The following is a 25,396-nucleotide window of genomic DNA, read 5'->3' as shown; positions in this document are numbered from 1 at the left end:
CGCAAGACGAAAAAACTCGCGGAACGAAAAAACTCGCGGAACGAATTAATTTCGTCTTGTGAGGCACCACTGTATTTGGCTGGGCCTTTGGGATGCATTGATGGAACCAAGGCGAAGCCTCTTGGGCATGGAAAGTGGGCAGAAGGGGTAATGGCAGCAGCTAAATAAAAAAGCAGGGCTGGCCCACCCATTAGACAAAGTGAGGGAAGTGGGTGGCGCTGTGGTCTAAACCACTGAGCCTCTTGGGCTTGCCAATCAGAAGGTCGGCAGTTCGAATCCCCGCAATGACGGGGTGAGCTCCCGTTGCTCGGTCCCTGCTCCTGCCAACCTAGCAGTTCGAAAGCACACCAGTGCAAGTAGATAAATAGGTACTGCTGCGGCAGGAAGGTAAACGGTGTTTCCATGCGCTCTGCTTTCCATCACATGAATAGGACCTGTTCACTTTTTGAATAAGAAGAATTATATGTCACGGGGGTTGCAGTCATCAGGATTTGAGAGATGCTTGGGTGGGGCATGTCCAAAAACAGGTTTGGAATATGGTTACCAGACGTCCCCGTTTCCCGGGGAGAGTCCCCAGATTTACAAACCAGTCCCCATACAAAATCCATTGAAGTTGAAAAGTGTCCCTGGATTTGTTGGAGGAAATCTGGTACCCTTAGTTTGGAGCCACTGCTTCTCACCAACGTTGCTGGGACTCCCCTGGAGATGGTCTGGGGGGGGGGGGAACCCAGTAAAAACTGGGGGGAAACCAGGGGGGGTTTTCCTGGAAAATTGAAAAAAGCAGTTTGATATACAGTGGTACCTCGGATTACATATGCTTCAGGTTACAGACTCTGCCAACCCAGAAATAGTACCTCGGGTTCAGAACTTTGCTTCAGGATGAGAACAGAAATCATGTGGCAGCAGCAGGAGGCCCCATTCGCTAAAGTGGTGCTTCAGTTTAAGAACAGTTTCAGGTTAAGAACAGACCTCCGGAACGAATTAAGGACTTAACCTGAGGTACAATTGTAGTAGACCAGTGGCATGAATCCCATTGAGATTCATCTTCCCCTTGATATAGACACCTTTACAGTGATACCTCGGGTTACAGACGCTTCAGGTTACAGACTCCGCTAACCCAGAAATAGTACCTCGGGTTAAGAACTTTGCTTCAGGATGAGAACAGAAATTGTGCTCCAGCAGCAGGAGGCCCCATTAGCTAAAGTGGTGCTTCAGGTTAAGAACAGTTTCAGGTTAAGAACGGACCTCCAGAACGAATTAAGTTCTTAACCCGAGGTACCACTGTAGTTTGAAAATTCCACACACTTTTTCCCCCTTCATTTTTCCCGGGGGAAAAACGGCTTTGGAGAAAAACGGGGGGAAACTGTTTCCTTTCTTCCCGTGTTCCCAGCCCCCCCCCCGCCCGGCCTTCCCGCCTCTCCTCTCGGCGCCCCAGACGACCCTCCCCGCGCTGAGGGGGCGGGATGGAGGGAAGGGAAGAAAGAAAGAAAGAGAGAGAGAGAAGGCGAAAAAGGAGGAGGGAGCCGCGAGGGGCGGAGCCGCCTTTCCCCTCAGCATCCGCGCCCAGAGGCAGAGAGGCAGAGGCGCCAGCGAGAAGCCCATCTCCCCTCGGCGACTCCGGCCGGACCAGCCAAGATGGTGAGCGAGGCCGGAGGGGGAGAGGAGGCGGGCGGGCAAGTTTCCCCTCGTCCTCCTCCTCGGGCGCCCGCTAAGCTTCTCTTCTTCTCTTCTCTTTCCCTCAGTTGCAGCAGCTGTGGAGGAGCCTCGCCGTGGCCGTCCTGGCCGGGACCGTCCTGGGGCTCCGCGCGGAGGTAGGAGATGCCGGGCGGGAAGGAGGACGGAGGGAGGGCGGGAGGGAGAGGCGGCCTTCCAAGCCGGCGCCCCGGGACCCTCCCGGGCAGAGAGAACTTCGCTGGCCGGGGAGGAAGGAGGGGCCGGAATGCCAGAGGCCGCTTTTCGGGAAAGGCGCCCGCCCGGCGGGGAACAAAAGCGGGCGGGAGAAGCGGGGGGCTTTTCCAGCAAGAAAGAACTTTTTGGGGGCAAAAGGGAGTTTATCCAGGGGCGCCTCGGCTCTCAAACTTCATCCCTTCCGCAACTCCGTTCAGAAACCAAAGCGTTCCAAAAGCAAGGCGCGCTTTCCCGCAGAAAGGAATGCAAAACGGGTTGATCCGTTCCAGACTCCGGAAAACAACCCCTCAAACAGCAGTTGAACATGAGTGCTGCTGTCTGAGGAGAGCATGGATCCCTAAAATGAAAGCAATAAAGGATGTACTTGCAGCCATGCAATCCATCAGGAGCTGAACTGGGTTCCACAAAAACAAAAAGAGAGCCGCAGCGATGAAAACGTAAAATACATAGGAAAAACAGACAGAGCTCAGTGTAACACTCAAGTCGGGAGCATAACACTCAAAATGTAAGCGTAACACTCAAAACGGAGCACGTTCGGCTTCTGAAAAAAGTTTGCAAACCGGAACACTTACTTCCGGCTTTGCAGTGTTTGGGTTCCAAGTTGTTTGAGTACCAAGGGTATTCAGACTTGAGACCCAGGGTAGAAAAGATGGGTTTCCTTTCTTTTAAGAAACAGCTTTTCTTCTTTCCTTTGGGGGGAAGCAATCCTCAGCTTCACGGTGAGGTCCCATAAGGAGACAATTTCGTGAGCAAAATGAGGTCTCAAAGGTCTCCTCATAAAGCCTTGGCGGTGCCACCACCTCCCTTCTTTTTCAAAAAAATTTTTGGAAGCCCTTCTAGAGGATCATCTGCTTCTCCGCAAGTATTTTCGCTGGGACTCTTTTCTCTCTTTCATAAGCCAAACGTTTTGTTTGACCTGGAATGAAGGAATGGTGTCTGAATCCCCTGAGTTGCAGCCTCCCTGAAAATGAGGTCAGAGGCAAAATATTTGATGATTACGGCTGGGAAATGTGGAAGTGATTTAAAGAAAATAAACTCAAGCTGCTGTGGGCTAGCGGGCAAAAAGGACAGAATATGCATTCTGGAGGTCGGAGGTCCCTAGTGGGCTGCCCGCTGCCCCTTTTTTATAGATTAACTGCAGATGGTGAATTCGGCTTTGGACCGGTAACAAAACAGAAATAAAGGCTTTCGGTAAAAGGTACTGAAATATGGCTCCCCGGTTCTAAGCGATGATATTTTCAAGGGCACTGCTACCAAGTTTAGTTTCCTTTGGATAAGAGAAAGCTGGGTACTTAGGTTGTCATTGTACTATTTGTCCTGATCCCCCCTGCAAAACAACAACAACATGCAACATTATTTAAGTGGAGGCAAAAAGGCGCTTTTACTGCAGGGCAATGTATCCCCAGGGATGACCCCTATTGCAGTCTTTCTTCAACTTCCACTTCCACTCCCCTATCCCCATATTCTACCCCACTCTCAAGTAAAAGCTTCTCCAAGTGCCTGGCAGAATATTTTAAAACACGGCTTGAAAAATGATACACGAGAAACACGGAATTGTCTATGCCATTTGCTTCTGGCTGTTCTTCTGTTGTGGGACTCAAGGCAATGGGCACATGGCTCCCAGAGAGTCTTCTGTCCTGGCACACTTGCTCAGCTTCAGCAAGGAGGTTGACTCCCGTGCCTTCCCCTGAGACCAGAGGACACAGCAGGAGAGGAGCCTATAAAAAAAGAGGTTATCAGAGTCTGATTAAAAGCGTACAGATTCTAGAACAGGAGTGGGGAACCTGCACCCTTAGTTGCTGAATTCCAGCTCCCATCATCCTGGTCACGCTGATGGGAGCTGGAGTCCAGTGACATCTGAAGGGCTGCAGGTTCCCTGACCCAAAAGGCAAAGGCAAATAAAAAAGTTTTCACTTGTCACTAGGAAAACTTCAGGCTAGGCACCTGGCAAGGCTCCCTGATGAGAGAACCTAAATGGTCTCCAAAGGGTGCGTTTTAATGTTAATGACAGCTTTTGCAGGATGCTACTGCTGTGCCATCACAGTGAGTAGGAATGAGCCCTGAGTAAGCCTAGGATTCCTCCCGAGATTTGTTCCTTGTTCACCATGCCTCCACCTCTGCTGACTTTTTGTCCTATGTGCTGGCAGTGCTCCACTGGCGTAGGAGTAGAGTCTTCTGCCAGTGGAAGAGGGCTGGAATGCCGGTTTTAATTTTTCCCCTGGTGCAGTGTTTGAGTTCACCATGCGCAGAGGACTCGGGAGTGATACTGATCAGGAGGTGTCGCTTGAGAATGAGATCGTTCTCTCTGCAGATGTTGGGATTCCTTAGTGCACTCTTAAGTGTGTCTTGCTGGAGAGGGTTTTTCTTGGCCACACTCTCAGATTATTCCAGCAGTCTGGTCTGCTCCACTGATCACCACAAGCTCCCAAACTGGGGAAACTGTAAGACAGAAATGCCTCTGATGTCTTTGAAAGCAAGCAGCTTTTTCACCACTTGGTTTGAGCTGCTTTTGTGCAAAACCTTTCCAGTATGTAGCCAAGAAAGAATGCGCTACATATTGTGACCTCTTTGGCTGTAATTTGGCAGAAAGGGGCTTAGGAGTCTGGAAAATGTGACAGGTTGTGAGAACTCTTGGCTGTTCCTGAACAGCTCTGGATGCTGTTGTTGGCAAGGATGGTAATGGCAAGGTGAACAAGAGCGCCTTTGATCAGTAAATTGCTTTATTTGCATAAGAAAAAGGTTTGTAACCAGAAACCACATCATCTTCCTGCCAAAGAAACAGTACTCTTATTAAGTACATCAGTTTTTCATCACATTCGTAAAATGGTCAAGACCAGGCTCTGGACCTGTCTTACTGAGTGCAGCTATGTCTGCCTGTTTATGCCTTTGCTAAAATGGAATTGTTTAATCTGCCCTTAAACAGGAGGTAGCTTTTCTTGTAAAGGAAAAGCTCATGCCACCTTTGTTGGTTTACACTCCCTGGAGCCTTGAGTAGGCAAGGAAACGTTGATCAGTGGCTGCAATGCATGGGGTCTGGACCTGGGTGAGCAGTGAGTGCTTCGGGAAAAGGGACTGGGAGAAAGGGAGTGGTGCTCTTCAAATGTTCTTGCTTCAGCCTCCCTCCTGCTGTGATGGAGACAATGCATCCCTGCCCCTGTAGGGAGTTGCAGTGGGACTCTGTGTGTGCAGTGACCTGTTCTGTGTGGCCAGGCTGTGATGCTGCAAGGGAGAAAGTCCTCATGAAGGCTCGGCTTTCACATCCGTGGTTGGAATGGTGGGCCTGGCACTCACCAGCAGAGAGCTTTCCAGCTGACCCTTACGTCTCTGATGTGGAAGAAGCTGATCCCAGCTGCTAAGGGGAGGGAGTATTTCTCCACCAGTACAGTTTGGCCAAGACAAAGTTCTCACGTGTATCAGAGAGTTGGTGGAGGGACAGAGCTCTGCAGCCGTTATACTTTGCAACACCACGTCCTCTTGGAATAAGGAGACACTTACTAATGCCCTTATCCTGTTGACCAGTCTCCCGGGGAGCTTTAAGAATCGCTCACACCAAGGAGGTCTCTCCCCTCCAAGGATCTTGTCTGTCCATTTCCCTGGGCTGTGCACATAACTGCCCAAAGTGGGGGCACGAGCATTCGAAGGGCTGAACAGGGGGGGGGAAATCTAAATAAATAAATGAAACCGGATAAGCAGGAGCCAAAGTTATATTGACTAACTGACCTCTGTGTCGGCATGTAACTGGGCAAATTCATCTGTAAAGTGTTGTGCAAATTGGTCACAAAAGGCTACTGAGTGGACCAAGAGGTAGCAGGACTTTTGGCTGCTTGAAAAAGCTCAGTTGGGCAACTCGGGTGCAAATGCACTAAACATTGCCCCACTTGTTTCAGCAGGCACACATCAGTTAGGAGGTAGTTGTAGCAAACAACTGATGGAGGGGCAATGCTGCCATCTAGCTGTTTTTCCAGATCAGTTCTCAGACTCCTCCCACATCCTTCGATGATGCTCCACTGCCATCTTTTGGAGCCTGAGTATCCTGGTCCACCAGACCAAAGCAGGGCAGGTATACTGAAGAAGGACGTCAAAAATGCCAGAGTGATCGGTTCTAGTGCTTTTTTTAAAAAAAGGAAATGTAAGCTTGCAGCATAGCCTGTGCAGTCACATTGCCTTTACAGGTGCAGGACGGACCCCAACTATGAGAGGTTGCCGTGACTAGTCTGTGCCCAAGCAAACGTTTATACATTCTTTGTACACAAAGCAGCATATGCCACTTTGGGCAGGACTTTGCATCACTTGACCAGATGAGGGCATAGGTGGCCAATACCCAAATCTAATAGATAGTCCCCCTTTCTGGGCTCAGAGCTCAGCACCCCAAGCCCACAGATAAGGTTAAAGCAAGCCAGTTAGCTTAGATCAAAGCAAGTGAATAAAAAACATATATTCATAAACATTAACATTCCTGCATTGCAGCAAGTTGGACTAGATGACTCTAGGGATCCCTTCCAATTCTACAATTCTATGATTTTATATAGGAGCTCATCGTTACAGAAACTATCAATTAATTGTGGGGCTATCTTGATTATCAAGATGCAGAGCTTCTGAAGCAGTTTGCTCTGGGTTCAACACACTGAGCGAATCTGTAAGTGCCTTAACGTCTCCTAAGTGTGTTAGCAGCACATCTTGGATGTGTGTGTGAGAGGGAGTTGTGTGCACATGCAGGAATGTGGCTTCCTGTGCATGAAGATGTTCTGCTTTAGTTGCCTCCCTGATCCCTTTTATGTATTTCAGGGTCATTGTCACTGTTTTGGTCAGAGGGCCAGTAGTGTGGCCCTAGTAGTGCTATTTTGATTTTTGACCTGGAATTTTGATCAGCGCGGTGAATAAATTTAGTTTTAAAGTTGGTCTTAGGAAGAAATCATAACCACATTTATTTGAGAGGGAGCCTCACTGAACACAGTGGAACATACACCTGAGTAAGCATACTTAGGCATGCATTGTGTTGCATGACACACACCTACCATTAGCAGTTGTGTGTTTGCTGGTTGAAGTGGTAGATGTCGAACACATGTGAGGTGAGGCTGGATTGCTGGTCTGCTCCTAGTAAAGATAAAGGGACCCCTGACCATTAGGTCCAGTCGTGGCCGACTCTGGGGTTGTGGCGCTCATCTCACTTTATTGGCTGAGGGAGCCGGTGTACAGCTTCCGGGTCATGTGGCCAGCATGACTAAGCCGCTTCTGGCGAACCAGAGCAGCGCACGGAAATGCCATTTACCTTCCCACCGGAGTGGTACCTATTTATCTACTTGTACTTTGACGTGCTTTCGAACTGCTAAGTTGGCAGGAGCAGGGACCGAGCAACGGGAGCTCACCCCATCGCGGGGTTTCGAACCGCCGACCTTCTGATCGGGAAGTCCTAGGCTCAGTGGTTTAACCCACAGCACCACCCGTGTCTCTAGCTGACATTGAATGATATAAGGTCTGATCCTGAAGAGCCAGACTAAGATGGTGCAGGTTCTATGAAGCTCACTGCTGTCTGTCAGGGTTGCAGTGATTATAAAATGGAGGAGAAACCATGTAAGCTGCCTTGGAGGAAAGGTAGAATATAAATGTAAAAAGAAGGTGGTTTGGGGCCAGTTTTCTGGGGAGGCTTCAGAAGAACTGAACTGCGAAACAGCTGGTGAGGAGGGAAGAAAAACTCTTCTGCAGAGTGACCTAAGCCTAGGTCAGGCCCTGGCCTGCTGCCTGATCTTCACTTCTGTTTCGAGAGTTCTTATATCAGGCTGGAGCCTTTGAGAATATTAAGAATATGCAGATTGAATGTTCTTATGTGACATTTTACATAAACAATTCGATGCCTTCAGATTGTTCTAAGAGTGGAGTTTTTTTTATAAAATAAAAGTCTAGGCATTGAGCATTAGGTCCTCCTTAAAATGTGCTCCGATTTCCTAAGCACATGGAATGGTAGAGACGGAAAGGGTTTTATTTTTTAAGTTCGTAGCATTTTAACATTTTAGTGGAGGCACTGCAAGGGGAGGAAGCTTCCTGCATTTGATTTTCCATTGTCTTTGTTGCATTCATGTGGTTTCAACTGTTTGGTGCTAGGAAAGTTTCAAAAGCTGCTAAGAGAGGAATAAAAACATTGCTGTGACTTTCCTTGCACATATTTGCAATATTGCCTTTTCAAGGGCATTCCAATCTTCTGACAGGGCAGGGGAGCTGCATGTTCTGCTGTCCGGGGTTGTGCAGCCAGATCCTTTGGGAGGCTCTTGCTCCTTTGAAACAATGGCTTCAGCCCCTGTGACCACGTCACTCTGGAATGCTCTGATTGGCCAGCCTCCTGGAGACTTGAGGTCTGACTGCATAGGCAGCGACCTCGTTCCTCCTGGGGGTGTATTTTGCAGTTGGTTTTTGTTAGAAAGTGTGAGAGCCAAGAATGTAAGATGTAAGATGGGTGGAGTTTGCGCTTGGCTGGTCTCGGAAAGTGAAGCAGGGTGGGGAAACATTTATGACAAGCTGGGAAAACATTGTCAGAGTTGGACATTTTAATACAGAAGCTTTGTGGGGTGCTTGAACTAATAGACTCAAAGCTGTTATTTCCCCTTTGCTCAGACTGTTGTGAAGGGGGTTGGCATTAATGCCAGTCTCCTTACACTCCAGGTCACAATTGTTGTTGTTGTTTAGTTGTGTCTGACTCTTCATGACCCCCTGGACCAGAGCATTCCAGGCCCTCCTGTCTTCCACTGCCTCCCCCAGTTTGGTCAAACTCATGTTAGTAGCTTCAAGAACACTGTCCAACCATCTCGTCCTCTGTCGTCCTCTTCTCCTTGTGCCCTCCATCTTTCCCAACATCAGGGTCTTTTCCAGGGAGTCTTCTCTTCTCATGAGGTGGCCAAAGTCTTGGAGCCTCAGCTTCAGGATCTGTCCTTCCAGTGAGCACTCAGGGCTGATTTCCTTCAGAATGGAGAGGTTGGATCTTCTTGCAGTCCATGGGACTCTCAAGAGTCTCCTCCAGCACCAGAATTCAAAAGCATCTATTCTTCGGCGATCAGCCTTCTTTATGGTCACAATAACACATACATAACCACAGATGCACAGACCTGGCCCTTCTGTTTTGAGAGATGACTCTGAATCAACAATAAATACTTCCTGTCTAATTTGAAAAACGCACCTTGGTAGCCTTAATATTTTCTGTGGTTATTCTAGTGCATATTGGCGTGTGAAATTTTGCTTAGCAGAGGTGAACTTTTCTGTTTTCTCTGCTTCTCAGACCAACTTGTGCTAAGGGGTGGGGTAGCTCTGGTTCTCCAGATGTTGTGGGGTGGCAACTCCCATGAGCCCCAGCCAGCATGGCTGACCACATCTGGAGGGCCACTCCTGCCCCACCCTGACTAATGTCATGGCCCATCCTCTCAAAGTGGACTTTTGCCAAGAGGAGCTCACAGCCTAGTGCTTTAACTGCTGTGCTTCCCAGTGAATAAGAAAGACACCCTTTGTTCAATTTTAATTTTGAGAAAGATATGTTAGGACAGCAGCAGATTGGATTGAAGGAAAAGCTGCAACATTTAAAGACGTGCATGTAATCCATTTTCTGGCAAAGGCACTGAGAAGGTGTCAATAACTTTTTGATTGACACCTGCCAGCTAAAGTCAACAAATCACCCACAAAGGCTTGTTCGATCTGCTAGTGATCTGTGGTTCTTCTGATATTTCTGGAACTTTTAAGATCTGTGAGAAGGTTGCAGTTATTGGTTGCTGTTTGTGGTTTTTACCTCTTAAAGTTTTTCTTTCATTGTTGGCCACCCATAACTTTTATTATTGGGCAGGATATCAATGTAGTAGCTAAATAAAAGACACAGTCTTTATCTGAAGAAGGCTTCTCCCCCCCCTCCCAAACAAACTATTTTTTCCTTTTATGCCTTGCAGGAAGAGCCGATGAGCAAATCTAAGATCTGTGCTAATGTGTTCTGTGGGGCTGGCCGGGAGTGCGCTGTGACGGAGAAGAGCGAGCCCACCTGTCTCTGCATTGAGGTAAGCGAAGTCCTGGGACCGACTGCTGAGATCAAAGGCTGATGTCATCCCAAATGTGGAGGACCAGCACGCCTAGTGGTAGGGGCTGATGTGTGCTCCCTCCTGCTTCCTCTGTGGTCCTAGGGATTTTCTGCCCAGCCTTCTTGGTTTGTTGCATTTACAGCAGTACCTCGGGTTACATACACCTTGGGTTACAGACGCTTTAGGTTACAGACTCCGCTAACCCGGAAGTAGTACCTTGGGTTAAGAACTTTGCTTCAGGATGAGAACAGAAATCTTGTAGCCCCATTAGCTAAAGTGGTGCTTCAGGTTAAGAACAGTTTCAGGTTAAGAATGGACCTCCAGAACGAATTAAGTTCTTAACCAGAGGTACCACTGTATGCTTCTTTTTTGCATCAACGACTCAAATCTTCTCTCAAGGTAATTCTTTCATTGTACAGTGGTACCTCAGGTTACATACGCTTCAGGTTACAGACTCCGCTAACCCAGAAATAGTGCTTCAGGTTAAGAACTTTGCTTCAGGATGAGAACAGAAATCGTGCTCCAGTGGCGCGGCAGCAGCAGGAGGCCCCATTAGCTAAAGTGGTGCTTCAGGTTAAGAACAGCTTCAGGTTAAGTACGGACCTCTGGAACAAATTAAGTGCTTAACCTGAGGTATCACCGTAGCAACATCACATTTCCTGAGCACTTAACAGCACGTCCTATTCTGCTGCTTCCCTCCAAAGCATTTTGGTCTTCTGGCTGGTATGCGGAGTATACTTAGCAAACCGTCATAAGCGCCTATTTGATGCAGCCTGTGACTGTGATTATCAGTATTACTTGTTGTTTCACTAATGTAGGTTTCCCTAAGGTGCATTTGCCTACAGTATATATTGCCCACATTATAGCAGGAAGCGATAGAAGAAGAGGAGGGAGAAGATGTAAATAAGCCCAATTAGGGGGAGACTAATGCTTTCAGTTCAGTAAGTTACACGTTGTGGGGCTTAGTTTTCCATAAAGGATAAGAACTAAAGCAATAAGCCACGGGTAGGCAACCTAAGACCCGGGGGCCGGATCCGGCCCAATTGCCTTCTCAATCTGGCCCGCGGACGGTCCGGGAATCAGTGTGTTTTTACATGAGTAGAATGTGTGCTTTTATTTAAAATGCATCTCTGGGTTATTTGTGGGGCATAGGAATTTGTTCTTTTTCCCCCAAAATATAGTCCGCCCCCCCGCCCCGGTCTGAGGGACAGTGAACCAGCCCCCTGCTGAAAAAGTTTGCTGACCCCTACAATAAGCTAAAACAGGGATAATAAGTGCTTTTTTTCTTTAAAAAATGTTTAGGGGGTACTCACATTTTTATTCAAGAAAATCACCATTTTATTGTTCAAATCAAGGAAAATAAATATAGTAAATGGACAAAAGTACAAAGATTCACAAAATGTTTAGGGGTGTGAGTACCCCTGCGTCCCCCCAGAAAAAAGCACTGGGCATGGCTAAAGGCTCTGTGGAAGATTTGAGGAGGGATTTGAAGAATGAGAGGGCGGATGTCTTCTAATCAGGGAAGAAAAACAAGCGGCAACAGTGTATGCATATGATTTTATCCTGTATGTCACTTTCCCTATTCAGGCCCTCCCTGAATTAGTTTAAGAATTCATGAGCTTTGGGACAAACTCAGACTTTAAAGTTAATCTCATCAAAACCTAGACATGTCTGGATCCTTTGTTTCTGTTTGTTGATGAATTATTTCTTTGTGCGTTGTAACCCTTGATCTGACTACGTTTCCCCACTGTGGTGCCAATCCAAACTGGACTCCGCATGTCTGCTATTTGTAGTGGGTGGGGAAGTTCCCACTATTCAGGAAGGAAAATCCTGCACTCAGCGGCAAACTGTGATTTATGTCAATTGTAGTTTGGGCTTCCCTCTCAAGCCCTCCTAATTTATATTGCCTGTGTGAAACTGCTTATCTTTATGCCCTGTGTGTCCCCTTCCACCTTTGGAGCCTAGTTATATTGGATCTGTCATTTTCTTTTGGTTGCTGCTGCAGAGATGCAAGCCTCACAAAAGGCCAGTTTGTGGCAGCAACGGCAAGACATACCTGAACCACTGTGAGCTGCATCGCGATGCTTGCCTCACTGGCTCCAAAATTCAGGTGGACTATGATGGTCACTGCAAAGGTAAGTCGGATCCTCAGGGCTGGGGTACCCCTAGAACAGCTACTACTCCAGTAAGTCCTGGGTTAGAGGACATTCAAATTCAATCCAGCTTTGGGAATTCTGGCACCAGATAACCATTTTGGTTTTTCAAAGGCACATGACTTAATGTACCACAACATTCCCTGCCTGTTTCCACTGAATATTGCTCCTAAAGGGTGTGTTGGATCCTGTATACCTGAAGGTCCTGTATACCTGAAGGAGTGTCTCCACCTCCATCGTTCAGCCCGGACACTGAGATCCAGCACCGAGGGCCTTCTGGTGGTTCCCTCGCTGTGAGAAGTGAGGTTACAGGGAACCAGGCAGAGGGCCTTCTCAGTGGTGGCGCCACCCTGTGGAACACCCTCCCTTCAGATGTGAAGGAAATAAGCAGCTATCCTATCTTTAAAAGACATCTGAAGGCAGCCCTCTTCAGGGAAGTTTTTAATATTTAACACTACTGTTTTTAACACTTGATTGGGAGCCGCCCAGAGTGGCTGGGGAAACTCAGCCAGATGGGCGGGGTATAAATTATAAATTATTATAATATTATTATTATTGGTTGGCCCCAGAAGTGAGGGCAACAAAGCAAGGAGCTGGTTGTCACTGTGACATAAGACTTTTGACCCAGCCCATTGCAGTGCAGCCCTGACTGTGGGGTGAAAAAACATCGCTCTCTGGTCTTGTGAGACAGCATAGTAACAAGGAAATAGAGGAAGATATGGGAAGTAATGTCAATAGTAGGTGGATTTTACAATCTGCAGTCAGCCATACCAGGGATGATTTCCCTGGAGCTTGGCTGAGTGTTTTGTGGCCGAACTCGGGTGAAAGTAGGAGCCCTAGATGAACAACTGTATGTGCTACTGAGTCCTACCACATGAACGTTCCTTGCAATACTGTAAGGGACAAGCTGTTCGTTTACAATACTTATATTTCCACCTGACCTCCAGTGCAGCTGACAGTAAGTGGGAAAACATCACCATCACCATCATGTTCCAGAATCAAAAGTTGGGCAATACTTTTAATGGGGGGGGGGGTCAACCAAAATGTCAAGAAAAGGATGTTAAACTTTCGAGTAGTTTCCTCAAGGGTTGCCAGTGCGGTGCCCTGTGAGCACCATTGCACTTGAAAATGCCTTTGTTGATTCCTCTAGGCAAGACACCCAGACTCTGAACGAGGGCGGTGGGTGGGTGGGGAGAAGCCCTATTGAGCACGGAGAAATTAATTGAATTAATGGGATGGGTTAGTTGAATACTGTCCCCCACCCCCAGCAATGTCTGGGGGAGATATGAGGTGTACTTCAGGAAAACCATAGACCAGTCCAGTACCTTCAACCTGAAGTTTTCTTATTTCTTTCTGTAAATAGAGAAGAAGCCGGAGAACTCCGCTGCAAGTCCAGGTAAATATGCCTTTGCCTGTGCTGTGCAGTCTGTGGGCTGTTCCTCATGTTACATTTCTTCAATATAGGTCAAGGGGAAAGTGTCCGAATGCCTTTCAGGTGCAGATCCTGTCTGGAAAAGTGTTTACAGAGTGGAACTCCTATATCCCAGCTGGCTATGAGTCACCTTCCTCACTGCCTCTTTCAACATATCATGGTTAATATCTCGCCTATGGGCACCACACTCTTCTCACGAAAGGGGTTAAGCTACGTTCTATATCTTGAGCTGCAGTGTTTACTTCATGTGCAAAATTCAAGGATAAGGGAATTTGTGTCTCTCCCCACCCCCCAATTTACCTTTTCTTTTCTGTTTTTAGTCTCCGTTCAGTTGTAGTTGGCTACTGTGCCTCACCAGGCTGGTAATAAAAAACAATAACAGAAATGTGCCAAGTAGAACATGAAAAATGAAGCCTAGCTGGTTGACTGAGGATCAGTGGATAATGGCAAAAGAGATTTTGCCTTCTGTCTGCTCCTGAACTGTCGCCTTTAATATTCTGGATTGAAGAAATAAAACATAGAATTTATTTTGTTCATCTTGCCCATTGAAAATAGCACTGTGCATAATCAGTGGTAGTTTCTCATGTGCCTCAACAGCAGAGGAAAATAAACATGGCCTATCACTCCATAAGCTGGGAGTCTGCTGATTTCTGATCCATTTCGCACTTGAGATGAAGAGACGCTTCTTGCCTGCCATCTAGCTGTCTCCCCCACTTTCTGACATCCCTGGTCCAACTCTCCCCTTTTCTTGTCACTCAATAGTTGTCTGTTACCAGACTGACCGGGACGAACTCCGGCGTCGTGTCATCCAGTGGCTTGAGACTGAGATCATTCCTGACGGCTGGTTCTCTAAAGGCAACAACTACACTGAAATCCTAGACAAGTACTTCAAGGTACAGATGGCAGGAGAAGAAAAATAGAAATGGTGAACTGATGGAAGAGGTGGTTAGAGATTTGCTTCATAGTATTAGTGTGAACCTTCCTGAATCACTAATTTGTTTGGCAAACTAGCTTGTGAATATTCTACATTCTCACCTCTGCCTTTAGCCTTCACTTGCTTTTCTATATTTACAAAAGAGATGTGATCAGATTATAGGCTTCTATAATAAACCCTCCATTAGATCTTCTAGCAGCCTTCAATCACGATCGTAAATGAATGAGAAATCGTCAAGTAAACACATGGCTAATTCAGAAGACAAAACAGCTTTGTGGAGAGTCACTATCACCATATTATAGATTATTCTGGCCTGTATATTCATGTTGGATAAACTGTTATTTCTCAACAAAACAATTATGCCTGATTTGCAGATAAATGTGCAAGACTTAGCTTAATACTCTCAGACAACAGCGGGCCTGGGGGGTGCTGTTGGAACTGTGTCAAGTATAATTCAGTCTCCCACACAATCTAAAAATAACAAACAGTGTTGGGACCCTTTCAATAAGACAGAAAATTAAGCAGCTTACTATGAAAAAAAACTGTAGAGGTCTGAGGCAGCGAAGTCAAGCTAATCAGATTTGGGAGAGAATTTGTTCCCCACTGCACATATGGCTTCCATTCATTCAGACCTGAACATGAGCAAGCTGTATCCAGCAAGTCATCCCCCTAAAAGGAAAGCGTAAAGCTGTAGTCTCTAAACTTCACTGGCCATCGGGGTGCCAACTTGAATAAAATATTGTGGGGGCCCAGGGAAGTCCCGCCCTGCACAATCAACCACGTGCCCATCAACTTTGTGGAGGGCCAGACCCCCTCAAATATTTTATTGTGGGGTCCGAAGCCCCCACAGCCCCCTAGGAGTTGACTCCTATGGTGGCAGTATGGCCATATAATACTCTGTATGCTGTCTCCATTACAGTTGAGGTGATCAAGGCACTTGACAAATAAAGATCAAGCGGGGGGGGGGGTGAACAGTGGGACTGTGCCACTCCCCTGACTGCTGTTTGGCTGAGGCGCTCCAGCATAGCCAGGTGGTGAGAGGGAGCAATGTGATGGTAGCTGGACTGCCAGAGACCACACTGAGGATTACAGCTCTGAAGAGGAATGGTGGGAACCTCCCCCTCTTCCTGCTCCTGACCAGGATCCTGAAGCTGCTCAGGAACAGTGGAGCAGCATAGATTTAGAGAATTGGTTTGCAGAGGGACATAGTTCAGAAAACAACAGCTGGGAAGAGCTGAGTGAGGAACAGCTAGAAGAAGCAGAACAGGAAAAGAGATAAATGACTCCCCTTCGCTAGAGAGGGTCCAGCCTATCTCTCCAAGGGCAAGGAGAGCTGGTAAGGTTGCTAGGCCGGGGGCTCAGTGGTTGGGAGATCAGGTTGCAAGAAGGGGAAGTGACGATGACTCGGGGGAAGGAGGCAAACTTAATGGGGAGCACCTTCGCTCTGAGAATGGCCGCTGTGTTCTTTTGCTGTGATCATTAAACACTCTTAAACTGGCAAGAGACTCTAATCGCTTTGTTCTGCTGATGCACGGCCAAAGGTGCATCTCTGAAGCATGACATGAATGCTCGCAGAACAAACACACTGATGGAGTCAATCCAGTGTTCCTCCTAGTGCACTGACACCACACTAGCCTTGCCACCACTATACTCCTCCTCTGCAGCGATTCACCTGCATGGAAGTCAGGTGAGCGACACAGCCCCTCCATGTCATCCACTGCTACATTCAAGTGAAGAAGTAGTGGAAGTTGTGAAAGGAAATAGCTAATGGTCCATGGAAGCAGCGCTGTTGTTTTCAGCCTCTCTTGCATGCTGCTTTGTACTTCTGTAGAATTTCGATGACGGGGATTCTCGCCTGGATTCCAGTGAGTTCCTGAAGTTTGTGGAACAAAATGAGACAGCGGTCAACATCACCACCTATGTGAATCAAGAGACCAACAAGCTGCTCAGGTAGCGTGGGGCAGAAATCAAAGCGAATGAGATTCAAACTGCAAACGGCACTTAGGTTCATGATTCTTTCCCCTGATCAAATTGGGGCCCGTTCCAGATCTAATTAGGCCCACGGTCCGCCCCTCCTTTACAGGAACACAAGCAAAAACAGTGCGCTGTCAGCTTGCACATATCACAGGGTGGTTCTAGTCATGATCTGGAATCCTGCTGATTCAAACAGTAGACAAACCTGTCAGGAAGCTCCCGTTCTTGGCCGTTGCCAGGCAAAAAACCTTGTCACCTTTTAAAGCAGCAAGGCTAATGACCAAGTATTTGAACCTAACCCTACATTCCTGCTCTTCTGCATTTGCCTGTAAAGGTGTTTAGTAACTGCCAGTGATGATTGTGGAACTTGTCAAGTTACCTGAGAAGGAGTAGTTGCTCATGTTTAGACCGTGGGAAGAATCAGCAGCCATTGAATGCCGATAATCTGGTGGGCTGCTTCACATGTTCAGAAAATCCAAGTGAAACGATTTGACAACATTTCATTGTAAACATGTTAGCCATTCCTGCTTTGCTGTGATGTCTTCTAGGCTGATGCTTGTATTTTTTTGTGTTCCTTGCAGGGGACTCTGCGTAGATGCCCTCATTGAGCTCTCTGATGAGAATGCTGACTGGAAGCTTAGCTTCAATGAATTTTTGAAATGCCTCAATCCAGCCTTCAACCCACCAGAAAAAAGTAGGAACACCTTGTCTGCACAGAGAGAGACTGAGGTTCCTAAAAGAGTAGAAGGAGCAGAGAGATTTAGGGCTGGAATTGTGTCTCAAAAACCAGCCAGTGTCTTATCAACCTGTCTCTGATTAGTCATTAATCTTTAGTCTGCTCTATCATTATCCATATGTTATAAGCCACATTTCACACTAAGCCACAGGTTTCATATACAGTGGTACCTCGGGTTACAGACTCCACTAACCCAGAAGTAATACCTCAGGTTAAGAACTTTACCTTAGGATGAGAACAGAAATTGCACGCCAGCGTTGCGGTGGCAGCGGGAGGCCCCATTAGCTAAAGTGGTACCTCAGATTAAGAATGGTTTCAGGTTAAGAACGGACCTCCGGAATGAATTAAGTTCGTAACCAGAGGTACCACTGTATATTGAGACAATATTCCATTCTCTGTGATCTTTCTAGAATGTGCCTTGGAAGATGAAACCTATGAGGATGGAGCCGAGACCCAGGTGGAGTGTAACCGCTGTGTCTGTGCCTGTGGGAATTGGGTGTGTACTGCCATGACCTGCGAAGGTATGTCAACCAAGGAAATCTTGGATCATTTCAGAACAATCTTTCTTCCTCAGAGGACAAAATGTGATGTCTGGACCGTTGGCTTTTTGCTCTAAGTACTTGAATGCAGAAGGAGTTCCAGATCGAAATCCCATGAACCAGCCTTGGTCTGGGATCAGTTATTTTATAACCTGGAAATCGGAAAATGTTGTTTTCGTGATAGAAGAGACCCTTCTCCCACTACCCAATATACTCCCAATGTACTATTCTGGTCACTTCAGTTCCGGGGACTACTTGGGCATTAATTATTTGAAGGCATCAAAGGACCATGGGAATTGGTTCAAAATGGAGTACAGTTGTACCTTGGAAGTCAAATGGAATCCATTCCAGAAGTCTGTTTGACTTCCAAAACGTTCGGAAACCAAAGCACGGCTTCTGATTGGCTGCAGGAAGCTCTTGCAGCCAATTTGAAGCCCCATCAGACATTCGGCTTCCAAAAATAGTTTGCAAACTGGAACAGTCACTTCTGGGTTTGCGGCATTTGGGAGCCAAAATGTTCGAGAACTAAGCTGTTCGAAAACCAAGGTACGTCTGTATAAAAACCTGTTCCTCTTTTACCCAAGGAACCCTCCTGCAAAATTAGGTTACACTATCTTAGGAGATGGGATGCAGGTGGCATTGTGGGTTAAACCACAGAGCCTAGGACTTGCCGATCAGAAGGTCGGTGGTTCTAATCCCTGCGACGGGGTGAGCTCAGTTGCTCAGTCCCTGCTCCTGCCAACCTAGCAGTTCGAAAGCACGTCCAAGTGCAAGTAGATAAATAGGTACCGCTCCGGCGGGAAGGTAAACGGCGTTTCCGTGTGCTGCTCTGGTTCGCCAGAAGCGGCTTAGTCATCCTGGCCACATGACCCAGAAGCTGTACGCCAGCTCCCTCGGCCAAAAAAGCGAGATGAGCGCCGCAACCCCAGAGTCGGCCACGACTGGACCTAATGGTCAGGGGTCCCTTGACCTTTACTATCTTAGGAGACGAAAACCTGTTCCTCTTTTACCCCAGGAACCCTCATGCAAAATTAGATTACATTATCTTAGGAGGAGCCCCAATGCACAGCAAACAGATAAACAAGCAGCTTTCCAAATATATAGGACATGTAAATGTTAGATTGTAATTTGTATCAAAAGAAAGTTCTGAAAAGCCAAATGTCAGCTTAGCACTGCCAGTTGGAAACTAGGGAGAACAACGGAATTTTGGTGGAATGGGGTGAGTGGAAAGACCGATCCCACTGTCTACTCCACATAGAAATGTTGAATAGAAAAATGTCCACCCTGTTGGGATACTGCCAGGGAGACAAAGTCCATCATGACTCCACGTCGTCTCCGGACGTCCATCGATCTCCCGTAGACACGCAGTATCAGCAATTAGCGACACAAGCTCCAGAAATAGCTTGCCACATTCCAGAGCTGATGCACGCTCTATCAGCAGATAATGCACACAGCGAAAGATGCACTCAGGAGAGCATATTTACAAGTTTATTCAGCGTTGGTCAGAACAAAGAGAAAACATGACTGCCTGCTTCAGTGCCTCTGGCACAGAGAGAGAAACGAAAGCAAAGACACAACAGAAACATCCTGTGAAACAGGAAATGCGCAGGCTCTGTGACTCACAAAGCCTGCTCCCTTTTAAGGTGGAATGGAAATATCCTAACACACCCTTCCACGAGTGGAAAACAAATGATGGCAACACTAATCACTTAGGTGAGCAAAAGAGGAGAGGCTGTTTCCTCTTTTGTCCTGCCCTTCCATAACAACCACAGATGCATTTGGTTTGACCCTGGTTTTGTTTGTTACATTTCTTTGAATGACATTAAATTCTTGATCTTGACCTGTGACCTTGCCTGTACCCTCAGGGTGGTCCATTTCCCCAAGGCTGCCCAGGGCAGATGAAGGCCCAGCATACACTGTCCAGGGTGCAAGGCAGTTCATTTTGAGAGCTAAAGGCCAACGTGTCTTGTGAGAAAGGAGAAAGCTCCTGAGAAACTTTGCTGTTGCATATGGCTGAAGGAGGTGGGAGCTTGTGCCTTTGTTCAGCCAAAGCTGAGGAGGACATGGGGCAATTTAAACCACTTACCCTCTAGATCTAAGGCCAGGAGAGCAAGTGGGAAGCTTGAAGAACTGAACAGGCAGGATAAATAGCAGGTGCTGCAACGCTGATGGCCAGGAGGGGGCACACAAAGCGGCAATAAACTCCAATCTAATTAGAAAAACTGCGCCGCACTGTTGCCTTTGATCAGCTTAAAATTTGCATTTATTCCGTGCCCAAACCCCAGGCTCCTTTTTGATGGCCTCTTATTATTATGCGAGGAGAGTCCCTTTTATTATGTTTCCTCTTACTGATCCCTTTATAAGGGGGAGAACTCCAGCTCTTTTATGTTTTAGTCTTGTAACCATTCCTTCTGCCTCTCTTTGAATCTCACTCCATGCCAGGCATAAAACTGATGACCTGCCTTTCCTTCATCATGTTTTGAACCAGTGACAGTACTTTTACCTCTCAGTCTTTGGCCCATTCCATTTTCTCACTAACTGCTGCTGAGAAAGGCTGGTCTGACAGGATGACAGGCTGCCATGATGAGCTCCTCAGCGAGAATTTTAAGTGGCTGCACCAAGTAGTAAGCAATTCCACCTAGTGGCAAACGGGGTCTAGTAGCGTGCTACTGTTTTACCTGAAGATTGTCGCAAGCTTGGGGAGGTTGTGTGATTGGTTGCAAGCTACGTACCAAGGGGGTGGGGATGAGGGAAGAGAATGAGATGAACTGGTTTCATCATTAGTTCTTGGGTACATTAAGGAAGTTCATTTCAGTATTCTTGCTGCTTACCCCAGGGTTCTGCAGCTCCTGCAAAGACCACGACTGGGCAGCTGGAATTGGGTTTTTGCAAAGGTTAGACTAATTTGGTGTGTCTATGAATTTCACCATGAACACCTCTATGATAGGATATGTATGGAGATATTTCTAAGCCTGCTTCTTTCTCCTTGCTAGTATTCAACCTCAGTGGTTTCTGTCTTCTGGTCAACAGAGCCAACACTTTGTGTTAAATTTGATGTGGTGGTAGAACTTGCTCTGATTCTACCTTTACTCTCTTTGCCTTAAACTTCCTAAACATTGTGTTCTGCCAACTGTGACAGTTGTGTAACCCACTTATCCTTGTAGGCAAGAACCAAAAAGTGCCGTCTGAAGGGCAACAGCCTGAAGATAAGATGACTGAAGAAGAACTGGCCAGATATGTTCAGGAGCTACAAAAGCATCAGGTTGGAAGGGGACTGTAGAGATTTCTTTGCCTTACAAACATGCTGGCTATATATTTATTTCTATAGGTCTTTCTGCTGAACAGCTATAAGATTCTGTACTATTGGAGGCTGCTGAGAATAACTAGGGATACAACATAACTCCAGCCAGTTTTGTTTTAGTGACTTGCCTGGTCACCAAAGTCAAGAAGGAATTTTATGCAGGGAATTTTATGCAGAACCCCTTGCCCTGAGCCATGGTCCGCACTAGAGCTTTAACACGTACACGAGTCACTGTTTACATGTGTACATTTGTGCACCTTTGTCCACACATAAGCACTTCCGGTTTATGCCTCCAAAATCCATTTTGATGTATCTTGTCAACACTAGTGGGCAGTGCTTGAGGGGATGTATTTGTGTTGTGTTTTATAATTATAATTATTAATACTACTACTATTATTTATTAAGTTTGTATACCGTCCTTCACCTGAAGATAACAAGGCATTTCACAATATAAAAAAGAGAACACAAAACTCATAATAAAACAAGAACAAGAACAAACCAATACCCTCTTTCACAAACACATTTAAATGGCCGTTGAATGTCCAGTCAGCCTAAGCCTAAGAGAAACATTTTCACCTGGTGCCTAAATATACCGTATTTTTCGCTCTATAATACGCACTTTCCCCCTCCTAAAAAGTAAGGGGAAATGTGTGTGCGTCTTATGGAGCAAATGCAGGCTGCGCAGCTTTCGCTGAAGCCAGGAGACCCACCCAAAGCCTCCGGAGCACAGCGGAGCACTCCTCCCGCTGCACTCCGGAGGCTTCGCGTTGCTTTCGCTGAAGCCAGGAGAGCAAGAGGGATCGATTCCTCTTGCTCTCCTGGCTTCGCTTCGCTGGAGAGCCACTGCACAGCTTTCCCTCTCTGCACAGCGCCCCTTCAGCGAAGCAGGAGGAGAAATGGAAGGGGCTCCGTTTCTCCTGCCGCTTTGCTGAAGGGGCGCTGCGCAGAGAGGGAGAGCCGTGCAGTGGCTCTTCAGCGAAGCGGGAAGAGAAACGGAGACACTTCTGTTTCTTCTGCCGCTTTGCTGGAGAGGTGTTGAGCAGAGAAGGAGAGAAAATCTTTTTTCTTGTTCTCCTCCTCTAAACCTAGGTGCATCTTATGGTCCGGTGTGTCTTATAGAGCGAAAAATACGGTATGTAATGAAGGTGCCCGGTGAGCCTCTTTGGGGATAGCATCCCACAAATCAAGTGGCCCTGAGTACTAGTGTTACAAGAGAGAGGAAAACTTCCCTCAAGGGGGCCTTTGCAGATGGTTCATAGTTAAGCAGAAAAAGGTCGCTGACCCCTGACATAGACAAATACTCAAATCAGAAGTGTAATTCTGGGTCCTAAAACAACAGTTCTGGAACTGAAACATTTTGAAAATTTGTTCCAGCTTCATATTTAACATGTTTTCATCCCAGACAGATCTTAGTGGGGTGGGGGAAGAACTGTGTCCTGTTAATACAGCCCCATACCTCGGGTTGAATATGGTTCAAGTTGAGCGCGTTCAAATTGTGCTCTGCGGCAACCCGGAAGTAACGGAGCACGTTAATTCTGGGTTTCGCCGCTTGTGCATGCGCAGACGCTCAAAATGACGTCACGCGCATGCGCAGAAGCGGCGAAAAGAAACGTGCGCACGCGCAGAGGTGCCATCACTAGTTATGTTTGCTTCTAGATGCGAACGGGGCTCCGGAATGGATCCCGTTTGTATCTAGTGGTACCACTGTATAAGAACTGAGTGTATAAAATGGACCGGATAAGTAGTTTTTTCTTTCTGTGGGCACCCTATCCTAGCACCAGCTTGTGAAATCACAGTGCCAGCATTAGATTTCTCTCCTTTTCCTTTCCAGGAGACATCTGAGAAGACCAAGCAAACGGCCACCAAAGAGATGTAAGCGAAGCGCGCAAGCGGAAGATGCCCGAAGCCGGTGTGTGTCGCCTGACTCACCCACCCGTCTTCCTTCAGTGCTGATTTCAATATGCAAATGTGTGTAGGACTTGTTGCCCAGTCACAGATATTTACATTGTATAGCAATGGGGGAGGGGCAAAGAAAAAATAGCTTCTTTTAAAATTTAAGAGAAACCCCTCTGTATCATGGTGGTTGTTTTTTTTTACAATGAGGAAAGGAACTGAACTGAGGGCATTAGTGAGGACCACAAATAATTCTAGTCTGGGGAACGTAGGGTGTAGCATTCCTGACACCTGAGCTCCTATCATGTGTGGGACCTTGCTGCCTCTCTTGAGTTTTGCTGACAGCCTAAAAGCTACTAGCATAACTGCAGGGACTTGGAAAGGAAGTGCCTATGGCTAAGCATATATTCCACGGGATATTGCTAAGCCTCACGATCTTGATAACTGGCTTTTCTGTTTTCACACGTGAACAACTTTCATCCCGCCTTCCCTTTCCTGTCCATGCTCTGCTCCCAAAGAGTATCTGGCCGTTCAGACTGGCTTACTGTGCCTGTGTGTAAGGGAGCTCCTGGTGAACACAGACCAAATCTCTGCCAGAAGCCGGATAGCCCACTGCATTGAGTCCCAAAGCGACCTCATTTTCTTTCCCTCTCTCTTTGCAAAGGTGCTACAGTATATTTTCTTATCACACTCTTACACTGATTCCTTTTTTTTTAAGTAATGACTTTTAACTGAGCTTTTTGTATCTTTGATTTATAGATATTGTTTATAGTTACTGAAAAATGCTGTACTTCTGGTTCGTGCTTTGTATTATAGCTGCATGTAACAAAGAAGTCAAATCCGTGCAGCCCAAAGAGGGGCTCAGAGCATACGGGGCCCTTCTGGAATTGATATTTCAGCATCCTTGATGGTAAAGAGCCTTCTTTCGTGCGTGAATAGAGCTGGATAGGGTTTTCAAAGGAGACTGTCTCCCACAGGGTCAATTCTTCAAGGAAGGGGAGGGGAAGAATTATTCGCTTCAGAAAGAATTGAAGGCCAATCCTGTTACATTAAATGGAAGGAAATATTATGTCGGGCAAACACGTACAAGTTCTCCTCATGCTATGGAAGCAATTTTGGAACTGCAGTCACTAAGATGTGTAAGTTCCCGGTGCTTCTTTACTTAGGGACTGGTTCTGAAATTTCCAAAAGGAGACTTGCACAGCTGGGGTATCCAAGCAGGCTGCTGATCTGAGTGCTGACACAACTTTTCCCATGCAGTGAAAGGAAAGAACCTCCAGCAAAGGAGGGAAGGAAAACACCAAGTAAAGAAAGGAGAATATGCAAACCCATCAATACATTGCATTTGTTGGTGTGATGCCAGAGACTGTTCCATGCTATTTAGGAATTTTGGCAATAAAATCAGGGGACTCAATCTCCCCACAGTGGTATAGTAACTATCAGAAGCATTGTTGTTTGTGCCTATCTTTGAAAACTCTATCCTAGATTGAAATTTCAAGTCCTTCTGAATAGCCCCAATCTTTGGGAATAAGTCCAAAAGCAATTTCCCCCATGTCATTCCTCCCTGATGTAAATCTCCCCCAACTGCTATTTGAATCAGTAGTGAAAACTTCCAGGGATTCAAGAAGACTTTGACAAAAGGGAAGGCAAGATCCGCCCCCCCCCCCATAACTAAATGGCCTTCCTTAATGCATGCAAACTGTTGGAACCACTTTCTCAATTCTCACCACCATCACTTTAGGAAATATGGCCTGAGGATAGAGGGGGGGAATTGTAATGAGAAGGGTTAATTGAATTGTTGATTATAAAAATGTTTAAATCCAACAACCCTCAAAAGGTACTAGTCAATAGATTTACTTAAGCCTATGATTTCAGGGGATTTAAGCATACTTAACTCTAAACTGGATTGTGCCCCAAAAATTACAATAACCATGACCGTGCTATTTGTTTACACGCGGGTGGTGCTGTGGGTTAAACCACAGAACCTAGGACTTGCCGATCAGAAGGTCGGCGGTTCGAATCCCCGCGATGGGGTAAGCTCCCGTTGCTCGGTCCCTGCTCCTGCCAACCTAGCAGTTCGAAAGCATGCAGTGCAAGTAGATAAATAGGTACCGCTCTGGCGGGAAGGTAAACGGCGTTTCCGTGCGCCGCTCTGGTTCGCCAGAAGCAGCTTAGTCCTGCTGGCCACATGACCCGGAAGCTGTACGCCGGCTCCCTTGGCCAATAAAGCGAGATGAGCGCCGCAACCCCAGAGTCGGCCACGACTGGACCTAATGGTCAGGGGTCCCTTTACCTTTATTCCATCCCCTGAAAGCACAGACAATTCCAGTATCCCACAACTTTAAAATCTCCTAGCTGTCCCTTTCAGCCTGAAGTTAAGGGCATTTTACCATTTTAACCGCTAGGGTCTTCACAGGGCAGGAAGTTCCAGCGCAAAGGAGCAAATGGAGCTTTGCCTCAGTTGTTTGCCATTTTAGACTT

The 25,396-nt window shown here is 46.8% G+C and overlaps 1 protein-coding gene and 1 long non-coding RNA gene across 2 annotated transcripts in view; one reads left to right on the top strand and one right to left on the bottom strand.

The window, feature by feature from the left end:
- Positions 1–25,396, bottom strand: part of LOC310668082 — a 66,173-nt gene that overhangs the window by 40,213 nt on the left and 564 nt on the right. The gene's annotated exons all lie outside the window — the stretch shown is intronic.
- On the top strand, positions 1,515–24,351 carry FSTL1 (follistatin like 1). The gene is made up of 11 exons (XM_083420553.1): positions 1,515–1,638; positions 1,743–1,811; positions 9,828–9,932; positions 11,959–12,088; positions 13,470–13,502; positions 14,301–14,431; positions 16,304–16,422; positions 17,028–17,140; positions 17,593–17,703; positions 20,886–20,983; positions 22,854–24,351. The coding sequence occupies exons 1-11, from the start codon at positions 1,636–1,638 to the stop codon at positions 22,896–22,898; spliced, it is 957 nt and encodes a 318-aa protein (XP_083276679.1). The 5' UTR covers positions 1,515–1,635; the 3' UTR covers positions 22,899–24,351.

The sequence above is a fragment of the Podarcis tiliguerta genome, assembly GCF_965153285.1.
Source record: "Podarcis tiliguerta genome assembly, chromosome: 17".
NCBI lineage: Eukaryota > Metazoa > Chordata > Lepidosauria > Squamata > Lacertidae > Podarcis > Podarcis tiliguerta.
This window is presented reverse-complemented; position numbering and strand designations above follow the sequence as displayed.

Excerpts from the sequence above, each read along its gene's own strand:
- FSTL1 (XM_083420553.1), top strand. Across the intron at positions 14,432-16,303 it reads TCCTAGACAAGTACTTCAAG|AATTTCGATGACGGGGATTC; the intron begins GTACAGATGGCA and ends GTACTTCTGTAG. Across the intron at positions 16,423-17,027 it reads GAGACCAACAAGCTGCTCAG|GGGACTCTGCGTAGATGCCC; the intron begins GTAGCGTGGGGC and ends TGTTCCTTGCAG.